Source organism: Aedes albopictus, chromosome 3 (genome assembly GCF_035046485.1).
Source record: "Aedes albopictus strain Foshan chromosome 3, AalbF5, whole genome shotgun sequence".
In the NCBI taxonomy this organism is placed as follows: Eukaryota; Metazoa; Arthropoda; class Insecta; order Diptera; family Culicidae; genus Aedes; species Aedes albopictus.
In genome coordinates, this window is record NC_085138.1 from 204,963,818 (window position 1) to 204,977,542 (window position 13,725).

Here is a 13,725-nt window from a genome sequence, read left to right on the forward strand (position 1 = left end):
CATTAGGCCAAATAGGTCATTAGGCCGAATAGGTCATTAGGCCGAATAGGTCATTAGGCCGAATAGGTCATTAGGCCGAATAGGTCATTAGGCCGAATAGGTCATTAGGCCGAATAGGTCATTAGGCCGAATAGGTCATTAGGCCGAATAGGTCATTAGGCCGAATAGGTCATTAGGCCGAATAGGTCATTAGGCCGAATAGGTCATTAGGCCGAATAGGTCATTAGGCCGAATAGGTCATTAGGCCGAATAGGTCATTAGGCCGAATAGGTCATTAGGCCGAATAGGTCATTAGGCCGAATAGGTCATTAGGCCGAATAGGTCATTAGGCCGAATAGGTCATTAGGCCGAATAGGTCATTAGGCCGAATAGGTCATTAGGCCGAATAGGTCATTAGGCCGAATAGGTCATTAGGCCGAATAGGTCATTAGGCCGAATAGGTCATTAGGCCGAATAGGTCATTAGGCCGAATAGGTCATTAGGCCGAATAGGTCATTAGGCCGAATAGGTCATTAGGCCGAATAGGTCATTAGGCCGAATAGGTCATTAGGCCGAATAGGTCATTAGGCCGAATAGGTCATTAGGCCGAATAGGTCATTAGGCCGAATAGGTCATTAGGCCGAATAGTTCATTAGGCCGAATAGGTCATAAGGCCGAATAGGTCATTAGGCCGAATAGGTCATTAGGCCGAATAGGTCATTAGGCCGAATAGGTCATTAGGCCGAATAGGTCATTAGGCCGAATAGGTCATTAGGCCGAATAGGTCATTAGGCCGAATAGGTCATTAGGCCGAATAGGTCATTAGGCCGAATAGGTCATTAGGCCGAATAGGTCATTAGGCCGAATAGGTCATTAGGCCGAATAGGTCATTAGGCCGAATAGGTCATTAGGCCGAATAGGTCATTAGGCCGAATAGGTCATTAGGCCGAATAGGTCATTAGGCCGAATAGGTCATTAGGCCGAATAGGTCATTAGGCCGAATAGGTCATTAGGCCGAATAGGTCATTAGGCCGAATAGGTCATTAGACCGAATAGGTCATTAGGCCGAATAGGTCATTAGGCCGAATAGGTCATTAGGCCGAATAGGTCATTAGGCCGAATAGGTCATTAGGCTGAATAGGTCATTAGGCCGAATAGGTCATTAGGCCGAATAGGTCATTAGGCCGAATAGGTCATTAGGCTGAATAGGTCATTAGGCCGAATAGGTCATTAGGCCGAATAGGTCATTAGGCCGAATAGGTCATTAGGCCGAATAGGTCATTAGGCCGAATAGGTCATTAGGCCGAATAGGTCATTAGGCCGAATAGGTCATTAGGCCGAATAGGTCATTAGGCCGAATAGGTCATTAGGCCGAATAGGTCATTAGGCCGAATAGGTCATTAGGCCGAATAGGTCATTAGGCCGAATAGGTCATTAGGCCGAATAGGTCATTAGGCCGAATAGGTCATTAGGCCGAATAGGTCATTAGGCCGAATAGGTCATTAGGCCGAATAGGTCATTAGGCCGAATAGGTCATTAGGCCGAATAGGTCATTAGGCCGAATAGGTCATTAGGCCGAATAGGTCATTAGGCCGAATAGGTCATTAGGCCGAATAGGTCATTAGGCCGAATAGGTCATTAGGCCGAATAGGTCATTAGGCCGAATAGGTCATTAGGCCGAATAGGTCATTAGGCCGAATAGGTCATTAGGCCGAATAGGTCATTAGGCCGAATAGGTCATTAGGCCGAATAGGTCATTAGGCCGAATAGGTCATTAGGCCGAATAGGTCATTAGGCCGAATAGGTCATTAGGCCGAATAGGTCATTAGGCCGAATAGGTCATTAGGCCGAATAGGTCATTAGGCCGAATAGGTCATTAGGCCGAATAGGTCATTAGGCCGAATAGGTCACTAGGCCGAATAGGTCATTAGGCCGAATAGGTCATTAGGTCGAATAGGTCATTAGGCCGAATAGGTCATTAGGCCGAATAGGTCATTAGGCCGAATAGGTCATTAGGCCGAATAGGTCATTAGGCCGAATAGGTCATTAGGCCGAATAGGTCATTAGGCCGAATAGGTCATTAGGCCGAATAGGTCATTAGGCCGAATAGGTCATTAGGCCGAATAGGTCATTAGGCCGAATAGGTCATTAGGCCGAATAGGTCATTAGGCCGAATAGGTCATTAGGCCGAATAGGTCATTAGGCCGAATAGGTCATTAGGCCGAATAGGTCATTAGGCCGAATAGGTCATTAGGCCGAATAGGTCATTAAGCCGAATAGGTCATTAGGCCGAATAGGTCATTTTGTTAACATCTGCAAGTTTCCTCAGCACCGCAATCTCTTTTTGTAAACACGATGTGACACTCGCACGGATGACGAGATTGGCAAAAAAATAATTTCTGCTAATTTCTGATTGCTGCCCGTGCAGAGCTATCTTCTTTAGCGAATGATTCTTAAAATTTCCGTCATCTCATCATTAAACCTGTGTAAGTTGTGATAATAGGACCCAGGTGGTCCAAAATATATGGTGGACCAAATTATATTGGTCACCCTTCACTGAAAGACGGCTTACGGTTGAAATTACCATTCTGAGGGTCAAGTGAAATACACGACGACACTAAATTTGTGCAGACTGAGTTTCGTTTCAATTCAACAGATTAATCTTTTCAAGTTTACCATGGAACCGGTCGATGCTCACGATTTGCTATAGACGATTGCACCGCTCGCGGAAAGTTCACTCGGGCAGCAAATTTTGACACCACAGCGGGATCGACTCTCAACAACTTCTACCCAGCTGAAAATTTGTTTAATTTATTGCATTTAGTTTTCACGATAAAGTTGCAAAAATATGGACTAGCGCATTAACAACATGCATATGCATCACTTCAAATGAAAAATCATGTAAGAAATCAAACAAAGAAAATATCAGCACCTTTTTGGTATGCATCTCTAAGTAGAAGTTGTTAAGAGTCGACCCCGCTGTGGTGTCAAAATTTTTCAGGCTCAATGAACTCAATGTTCATCTGGTTCATCGGTGCACTCGTCTATGGCACCGTTCGGCGCCAGTTGTGTTTTACGTCGGCTGGGTCTAGGAGCTAAGCCTAAAATTCCGACGCCCCAGGGAGACAGCCACCACACCTGAGGACTATACATATCGAACCTATCAACACATGGGCCGGGACCTACGGCTTTACTTTCTATCCGAGGGAAGACGTGATCACGGATTTCATGTCTCATGATCATCGGCGTCGACGGGAATTGAACCCCGACCGACTGGAGAGGCAACCACGCTTACCACTACTGTAGCACTACACCACCGACGCCGACTGTACAAGCATTGTTCGATATGAGCATGAATAAATATTTATAGCGGCTCCGTCACAGGGTTCGGGCAACTATCCAACAGAGTTTATTGATGATGCTTCGATTAGCAAACCTATTCCGTCATCTATATACTACGCTCTATATTGGGACAGCTCTACCCACATGCTGCTGATGATCCACTGCATTTGATACTATGCCAAAAACGAAAATTAGATTAGCATGCGCACGGCGATAAACGAGAGTGCTAGATGAATCACAATGAGTTTGTTTACCGTAGCAAATGAGAGGAATTTCGTTAGAATGCACGGTAGACCGAGACGACGTGTATCACGTCGTCTCGGACGCAGCATTTATGAGAACATATAAATTTCACTTTCACTCAATAACAGATTTGAACACAACAGCTTTGAATCGCGTTAGGATATTTGACAAGGTTACACTAGTCCATAAGTTTAGATCAATTTTTAAGCGATGACTATTAAAAATTAAGTTTTGATCATTGTTTATTTTCTAAGATTATCTATATGGGTGCTTCCCTGTTTACATTCTTTCAACTGATGAGGATGGGAAACAATGACTGCAAGATTATTTATTTTCCAGTTTAAGCAAGTGATAAAGAGTTTAATACCATACTCTGTGAGAGAAGGCAACTTAAAGGAGTGTAAGAATCTGAGTTTGAGCTTTAAATCAACTGATTTAAAAGCTGAAGTATATTGTAGCCACTGAAGTGCCGACTTCGTCTTTGACGACGACTCAAACAGAAGACGATTTGCAGAATTATCTAGACTTCCAAGTTTGGGCATTCCGAAGACAATATTCAATGTGATATTTGTTTGTGCTTTGTCCACAAAATATTTTAGTAACATTTACCTAGCCATGTCTAATGCTGAACTAAATGTAATTACATGTACGAAGCAAAAGCATTTTCGAAATATATTAAACAAGCTTTTATCGATGATAACGTTTTAACTTGATTAAGATGAATTGCAAACATCTGCTGAGCCAGAGAAACCTATTCAGGATTCGAAACCACCACAACCCGAAGAGAAACCCGCAACAGCTCCATCGGAATCAGGCGCTCCTAAAGACAAAGCTTCGGCCACTGCTGATGTCGTTAAAAAAGAAACAATCATTGATGCCGCTTCATCCTCAGAGGCAGCAGGTGCAGCTGCCGCGGAAGGGCAAGAACCTCCTAGTTCTGAGGAAGCTGCGCTGCCAGAATTTCCAAAGTTTGCCGACAAGTTCAAGAGAGATAAACCGGAACAATCACCACCCCCTCCTCAGTATGGCGACGATTTGGTGAAATATCATCATAAGAAAATTTTACACAACCGAGATAAATTGCAATGGTCCGTACACTTGACGAACCGCGCCGGTCTGGCCGGCCGACGATTCAAGCTGATGTGTATGTGCATCGGATTTCAGCCCGAATTGAAATGGTTCAAGAACAACGAACCCATCGAGTACGATGACCACATTGTCGATATGAATGATTTGCACCGGGGCGCCTATGGGTGCATTTGGATCAATGACTTGTGCCCCAGTGATGCCGGAACGTACAAATGTGTGGCCTCCAATGGGTTTGAGGAAATTGAAACGGTCTGCAAATTGACAGTGGTAGATCCCGGTACAAAGTCGAAAGAATGCGCACCGACATTCGTACCGCATCGCACTAGAGGTAAGTGCCTTTGTATAGTTTGTCTAATAATTTTTATTAGTTTTTCTTGATGATAATAATGATGCCTTTCTTAAAGATTTTATCTTAAGTTATGGATAAGTTTTAATTGTTATTGAACAATTTAGCGTAGCAATTTTAACGAACTTACATTGACATTAGGGTTCTTTTTGACCCAAACCAGTCGAGTCAAAGTCGAGTCAAGTACAAGACACTGAAGACGACCTTACAATTGAGGTCGAAATACGTATCTGTCAAAGGATGCAAATTCTTAGTGGAATTCAAAGGAACAGTACTTAATGAGATTTTCTTTTTACTTCCAAACCATACATTACGCCAGCGCGCTGTTCCCAACGTAAGGCAAAAGGGAGGTTGAATATAGTTCAGTCAAACAATTGAAGCTCGGATTGTGTTGAAAATACTAAGAAATCTACTACACTATTAGAAAATCAACTTTTATTGAAGTTTTTGTAGGCCGATGCAAATATTTAATTTGTTCTTTGTCACCCCCCCCCCTCAACAAAAATTCCAAAATATTGAAGGGGCAAAAAAAACATGGCGGTCCATGACTCCATTTTCAATAGTTTTTAAGCAACTATTTTTCAATAGTTAGAAAATATTTTTTCAATGGTGGATATAATTTTGATTTTTTCAATATTTTTTTCCTTTTTTATTTTTTTGTTCCTTATTTATTTATCTATTCGCTATTATTTTTCTTATAAATTGAGCCTTCTGTTTGCGATTTTTCAGATTTTTTAGTTGTTTATTAAACCAAATTGGATATTTTGTATTTCTTTGGCATCTTCTTTTCTTTTTTGGAATTTCCTGTGCAATTATGTCCGACAAGATGTTGTAGAAGTTATTGACAGCAATGTCGACATTTTCATCATTCCTTAAAATTGATTGCCAATCCACACAGTTTAATTTAAATTAAATGTTGTCATAATTTGCATGTTTATATTCAAAGAATTCCCAATATTTCCATCCAGTCGTTTGGACTTTGGCACTTATGTATAAAAAGGGAATATTCGATTGCTGTGTGGAATGCTTCATTTTTCCATAATTGAGTCAAGGATTCAGTCACACAGAAATCATCATAAGTATTTGTAAATAGAAAGTCCAGATAGCAATTTGGTCGATTCCTAATGCGATTCATTTGGTTAAGTCCAAGATTAGCAGCAGCATCAAATATAAGCTGTAGTGTATCGTTATCACCAACAACCGGAAGTAATATATTATCATTTTCGGAGTCTAGAATGAAGTCAGCATCGCGGTTGATTAAAGTCGCTGTAAGTGTGTACCTTAACTTCAGGAGTAAGTTGTGATAAAATTTGGTAGGTATGTGTTTTTATGCGCGTGGTCTGGTGGGAAATACACCGATGCAAATACATGGGTTTCATCAGCTATGTGTGATTTCACCCAAACATGTTCAAAAGTTTTGAATTTGTTTGTACTTATCAATTCGGAATTGAAGTTTGACGAAATTGCAGTTAACATCCCGCCTCCTGACTTTTTCTGAGACTCTCGAAAATCACGGTCATCTCTGAAAACGTTATAGTGATTTCCAAAAACTTCTTCACTTCTGATGCTTTTGTCCCAGCTAGTCTCAGTTCCAAGTATTACATTGAAAGAAGAAGATATAAGATGTTGTTAGATTTCTTTAATTTTTCCTGGGCTTTTCACGCGATTGAAATATTGGCAGTACACCAAAATTTCAATCGCATTCTGTTGAAAAAGTGAAAAGGTTTTTGAAGGAATAATTATGGGGTATTGTACCATTTGGGCAGGTGTACCTATTTTGGGCACTTATCGCTATAACTAATGTCGTTTTCGTTTTTGATTCAGTTCCAACCTGGGTTGGAACTGGATCAGATCACAGTTTCAACCCCAACCCGACTTCGGTTTCGCTTGTACTAAAGTTTGTTTGACGTTGTTTGATTACACATTTTCCGCCGATCCAGTTCCAACCCAGGCTCAAAAACGAATTCGACATAGGGTAAAAAATATAATTTGGACATGCATATAATTTGGACATGCACTGCGATGTATGTCTTGTTCCGGAGAGCTAATCAAAGTAGATATTTCTGAATATCGATTATTGGATCAAACAGACTCTATTCTGATGACTTACGTTGAAAATACGCTTAACAATTAAGAATTCACTTCAAAATTATCGAAAATGTAAAATGTTTCACTAGAACCCCTCAAATGCACAGGTATGCAAGAAGACATACACTTCACAGTCACATACAATATTCACCTCAAAATCGTTGAATTGATAATTGTAAGAAATTTAAAAGCCTTATTGCAATGAAAACTATTCAATAAAGAAGCATTGGGCAGCCAATCTCTTAACATTCATCTAGAACGCCTTAAACAGATGGTGTCCAAAATACATTACAAATTTTCTACTGTAAATATATTTTGGTCATCTGGCGAACTACATGGGGATGCTGTGCGATTGCATACTTGGAGGCGTATTATGTGGTTCTGGCGATATTTCCTCGATTTTAACAAACACTGTAATAGTTATCAAAATAGATGCCTGTTAAGCGGAGAAATTTGATTATTTACAAGAAAATATTTGTGAAATTATGCTTCTTTCATGATAAACCAGTATTCATGGCTAAACATGGAGATAATTGCCCTGTCCAAATTATATATACCTGAGGGTGTCCAAAACATATATTCGGTGTCCAAAATGCAATTTTAACAGGCGATTGGAAATTGTGATTTTCTCAGCTTAAAATGCTTTCGTTAAGGTTTTTGACACCAGGAACGCAAAGTACAATCATATTATTATTGAATTAGCGTAATAGTAACTTTGCAAAATAATCAATTGCTTTCTAAGGAAGCTAGGGGACGGTTTTTCTATCGTTGTCCTCAGCCTGTCCAAAATACATGAATTACCCTAAGTCAATTTCAAACCGATTGATTTGAATGATTGTACAGAGTTAGTACAGTATGTGCTTAACTCTGGACAAAATTTCAAATCAATGGGTTTGAAATTGACTTAGTTATAGCGGCAAGTGCCCAAAATAGGTACACCTGCCCAAATTGTACAAGACCCTACCTACATTAATATTTTCTTCGGAAAGACTACTTCCTGTTGTCAAAACTTCTTCGGGAAGTATGTCGATTGAGGAAATAATACTATCTTCCTCGTAGAAAGAATGCGTCCATGTTTGCGAAAACACGGCGAATAAAATTGGTTGGAACTTTGCCGTAGTTGTTGCAGACGACGAATTCGTTCGCTGCACTATGGGGCGGCTCCATACAAACAGGTGACCAAACATATTTTCGCGTCAATTTTATAATGTATTGCTACTATTCGTAGGGCTTATGCCTTAAATATACGAAAAACATGTTCAACAGGTTGTTTCAACACGACAGTTTAAAACAGTATGAAATAACAAGGGCATTGCATACTTTTAGGCGTTTAAGGATTTCTGTTCCCTTTTACAAAATTGATTCAAATTCGTAAAAACACGCTTCGCTAAGAGATCCAAGACCAGATTTAGACTTCATTATGATTGATCTACAGAGAAAAGTGGCCATGGCGACAAAATGTTTCCTCAGAGGTATTTAATGGCGATTTTATATTGCAATATCTCAAACATCGCCGACAACTTGATTGGAATTGCAGAATAGCAACTAGTAGCAGCCAAATTTGATTTCAATGCCTACCAGACATAAACAAAGACATAAAAGTAGTCCCGAAGCGAAACTTTGTGCATTTTTTTTTAGTATAAAACGGTTTGTATAGGGAAAAATTGATATTTTTAATTCAGCATCATTTAATAGTTTTACAATCAACATTTCTACGTCTGATACGTCATTCGAAAGGTTTATAGGCATGCTTTAGGAAACTGCTTTAAAAGTTTAACATTGTTCATTTATGCTGAAGATATGCGAAGTTGAACATTTCATTCATTTTACCAAAAATTGACAATAGTCTCATTCTGCTGTCAGTATCTTGATAAGTATAGGGATTTGCGAACTAATATTCTAGAGTTTACCGGTCCAAGTGGTCTACTTTCAACTACCGAAACTAAATCTCAAATTTAATAAAGTCAATTTTCGATTTTTGGCCACCTGAATCCCCTTAGTGCGCTGGTAAGGTACTGTCTATAATTCTATATGAATGCAGGTCAGCAGAGGCTTCTATGGGACTTAGTCCATACTCCTGATGGACTTCATTATAGATACGTTGAAGGTGATCAGGAGCAGTTGGCATTTCTGCATATATTTGGCCACGTTTTCTCATATAAACTTAAATCTTGTTGAGCGCCCCTTATGCTTGACCGATTTTACTCGAATTTTGAACGTAGCCTCTGAGAGTCCAAAACAGCTGAATCCGGAGGCAAGACTTGGTATTTTTCGATATTTTATAATTATAAAATCTTTATGAAAGGCATCACGATAATATTCTGATCAAGAACTAATAGAATACAATCAAATTCAATGCATTTACACATACCTAAGAAATGTGTTAATAACTTTTTATTCTTTTTCATACCGCAGAAATTTTCGACCAATATACCAACATCTTAACCATCGAACATTTGATTGAGGCCAATCCTCCTCCCACCATAAAATGGGTAAAGGGACTTTTCAATCTTGCAATGTTTCCTGATCCTCATATCCGAATGTCACAGCATTTCGATGAAGTGGCTGAGCACACCATTGCCTCTTTAATATTTTATGATCCCACTTTCATGGACTCTGGAGACTACGTGTGCACTGCAAGTAATAGATTGGGTGAAGCAACGAATACCTATAGCCTCAAGTTCTCTAGCGAAGAGGGATACTTCGAATGGTTGGCAAAGAAAAGACCTTCGGCAAAACTAAAGCGAGAACTTGAACTCGGCATTATTGTAGCAGAGGATGCTGAAACTTTCGATCCAGATGAAATTTTGGCAAAGGTCGATGCAGAATTTGATGCTGCTTATGCCCTGCAGCAAGCGGCAGAGAAAGAAAAAGAAGCAACTGAAGAAGCTAGCGATGACCAGGAAACTAGCGACGACCAAGAAGAAAAAGCCAGCAAACCATCCCTTGACAAAGCCAATATCAAGAAACCCGAGGCAGTGAAACGCAACATTTCAAAAGTATCATCGCTTCCAGAAGTAAGTGAGATTCCCGAATTGGAAGAACAAGCTACCTCTTCAGCAGCCGTACTAAAGACCTCTATTCCAAAAAACGAAAGTGATCCCAAGCCGGCCCCCCCGGTGGCCTTGCCGACCCATGAAGAAGAAGTCCTATACACCCGAAAGAAAACGCAAATTGAGCTCGATGTGGAAGAACTTGAACGCCGAAAAAAATTTGATTTCGTATCCCATATGCCAAACGTTCGATTTCCACTGGGTAAAACGTTTAGGCTATTTTCTTATGTGAAATGCCCAGGGGAAATGACCTCGGAGTGGAAACACGATGGCCGCGTATTGAAAGAGGGTTTGCGGTCATCATTCATAACGACCAAAAATGGCACGTGTGTTCTTGAAATCGAGAAATGCAAATATCGAGATGGTGGTGTGTATACTTGCGTCGCGAAAAGCAAAAAATATGGTGAAATTGAACAGTCGTGCACGGTAACCATTTATGAAACGGAAATCAAAGGGGAAAAACCTATATTCACAAAGGTTATGAAAGGTAAGTGAAACGTTTGCATACATATTTACTGCATTACAACAATCAGATACACGCATATGAATTTTCGCAAGTGATTGATCTTGAATTGCTTCTAACACCTTTCGATACCTGATAACATGGAACGATTATCTTGGAATCAGTTCAATACTTATTATTGCTTTTATTCAACATGTGACCGAGAAAATGTGAAAGCGCGTATAACCCACAATCAAGACTTTTAATCAAAATAGGATGAAATGTTCATTTAATGGCTATTAAAAAAAACTCAATTATTTTCCGATCAAACCACCCTTTGGTTAATGCCACTAACTCTTGTACATGATAGTTGGAAGACACTGCTGTCTACGTTTATGGTGAGCAAAAAAAAATGATATGACAATCTCATACATCCGAAAATAAATCGAAATCCAAAATCTCATCATTTTTTTGGTGTAACTAATTTCAATTTGCATTTGAAGTTGTGTGGAAATTATTTTGTTTTTTTTGACCAGCCAAACAAAGATACTAAAACGCAATAAAACTCTGTTATACTCAGAAAAAATAAGCTCTTACGATTTGACTACAGATAATAGCTATTTTGATTCACTAAACAACCCAATTGTCCATACTCTTTCGTCAAAATGGTTTTCCATTCAATTGTGGGAGCCGACAGGTTTACTTAACCGGACAAAATAAACGAAAGGCGAGTCGTAAAATACAGGGCATGGCCAACATGTTTGGGAACTTTTTTTTTCACAAAAAATGATCAACAAGTTGTAACTTTTCATATAGTGCATCAAACATTATCAAATTTGACAGTTTGTCAACCTATTATATGTGCATCATTGGTACAAATTTGGAACAAATTTTGAACGTGAAAAAAGTTATGATGGATTGACATTTTTTTGGATCTTTCTCAAAAAAATGTGTTTTTACATCAATGTCATTACATTTCAATATCGATATCTACTTCTGTTCGCAAGATATTTCAAATAAAATATATTAGAACCAATTTGGATTAAAGGAAAACCACATTTAGTATTTTTTGTGTGGTTTTGTAAATTTGACTTATATTCCTCTATGAATTACTGCACGAATTTATAGTGGCCTGCTTACTCTCACACGAAATTTGACGTATGAGCGGTGTCGTCAAACCGTTTGTAACAATCCTCCGGTATCGCTAAGCTAACGGCTTAAGCGCCACCTTCGTTTGGAAGGATCGTTAACTCGGATTTATATCCCGGCAACAGACTGCTATCTCAGAGCAGGCCAAACAGTTACTAACGGACAGAATTGAAACAAATTGACCTATCCGTTGGGCAACGTTGGCAAACTTTCTAAAGGCACAAAAAAATCTGAAAGGAAATTTAAAACTTAGAAGACTATTGTACTTTCGAGCAGTTGATTGGTGTCTCAGCTAAATGGACCGATCAATTTGATAATCAGCTCAATCTTTCAGACGTCACGGGCTAGTGGAGCGTGAACTAAAATCAAATTAATCAGTTTTATTACATCCAATATCGAATCCAACAAAACAAAACTTCTCAGGTTTGTTATAAGCTTTACAGTTACAAATTGGGAAAGCTTTCATTGAAATAACGACTTTAGTTCAAGAAAACCAAACTATCCAGCTTTTTACGCTAGCCTGCCATAATTTTCGAATCACCCCTTTCTGACAATTCTTGCGGTTAGATATAAAAATAGTTAAATTAATAATATATTGAGAAAGATTGCAATGCGAATACATACATCGTAGCTTCAAAGCATATGCAGTGAAAAATCTTGACAGCTCAATCAACAAACGAAAATTACTGCCTACTAAGATCAAACCATAAAATGTGTCGGCAAGAATTGTCAAAATCGAATCACCCCTCGCTCTTTTATAGCCAGCGTAAAAAGCTGGATAACTTTGTGACGTCACGACTAGCTCGATTTGACAATGTTAATAACGTATTCTTCTGTATTCCTAGGAAATTACTAGTCTAATCTGACCTTGGCCTGGAACGGTGGGGCTCCCACGCTGTCCTACGATGGCTACTTACAGCAGGTCCGCGCTCGGCGGGCAAGCTGGGTTCGAGCGACTTACTCCGTTACAAATAGTCTTGAGAAGCAGTTCCGCCTTTGGCCGTCGTTGAGGGGACAATAGCTTGGCCCGTGGGTGACGACAATTCCAGGGTAGAGGCGTCCCTGTCCGAAGTGGAGTGTAGAGCACGTGTTTGAGGCTCAGACTCGTCCCACTTTACGAAACGGACCGGGATTCGAGCAGTCTGACACACCCGATATTGAAGCCGACACCGACTTCGAATTATGCTACCTGGTCTCCACTCAATGTGACAAATACTAGCCGTTAGCACGCGGACTGTCCTTCTACTTCGAACTTCACCCTCGAGAATTGTCTTTTACTCGAAACACGTGGTTGGTTCTTGCTGGGAGCTTGAATAGCACTCGTACTAGCAGTATCGACCCGCGAGATGTCCAACTCGTCCTCGGAAATGTGGCCCAAATCAGGACAAGCCGCCCTCGTTGGATGGGCGTAGCCTATTCAACGTTGGAAAATCACTCAAACTTCTTCAATCAAGGTACACAATTTATTTTTGAAATTCTTTAAACTTAAAGAAAAACCTGTAATATTAATTTCAATTATTAATCACACTTACTGGTTTGAAAACTATCGCGAAAATTACTTCGAACCTTTGAATTTCAAATTACTACTAACTGTTCGAAATATTAGTTAAATTTTACTCCGATAAATTAGTCGACTTATCGAATCGAGCACTCCACTCAAAAAGGAAAGGGCGCTCGCGATCAGTGAATCGAAATTCAACCATCACCAATTAAATTCAACAATAATGACAATGTCGCAACCTGTATTTGTTGCGACAATCCACCCAATGCAACATAAGTTTGTCCCAACTTGAAAATAATAGGATAAACATCGTACACCATGAGTTTAGAGATTTTTAAGCCTTGCATTGCGATTCTTAAACGTTAACTTCGAGTCGGTAAACACAGCAACTCTACTGAAGATCTATCATCAAATAGTTTTGACTTTGCGCTAGTAATAATTGATTATTCACGAGTTGAAAAGTACGCAACAAATTCAGCTTCCATTTTGTCTG

The 13,725-nt window shown here is 39.6% G+C and overlaps 1 protein-coding gene across 1 annotated transcript in view; it reads left to right on the plus strand.

Moving 5' to 3' along the window:
• The window catches only part of LOC115261560 (muscle M-line assembly protein unc-89), a 60,715-nt gene that overhangs the window by 12,375 nt on the left and 34,615 nt on the right, over nucleotides 1-13,725 (plus strand). The window contains exons 3-4 of the mRNA XM_062858673.1: nucleotides 4,283-4,981; nucleotides 9,503-10,627. Of these exons, the coding sequence (XP_062714657.1) occupies nucleotides 4,283-4,981; nucleotides 9,503-10,627 (1,824 nt within the window). The remainder of the gene's footprint in view (nucleotides 1-4,282; nucleotides 4,982-9,502; nucleotides 10,628-13,725) is intronic.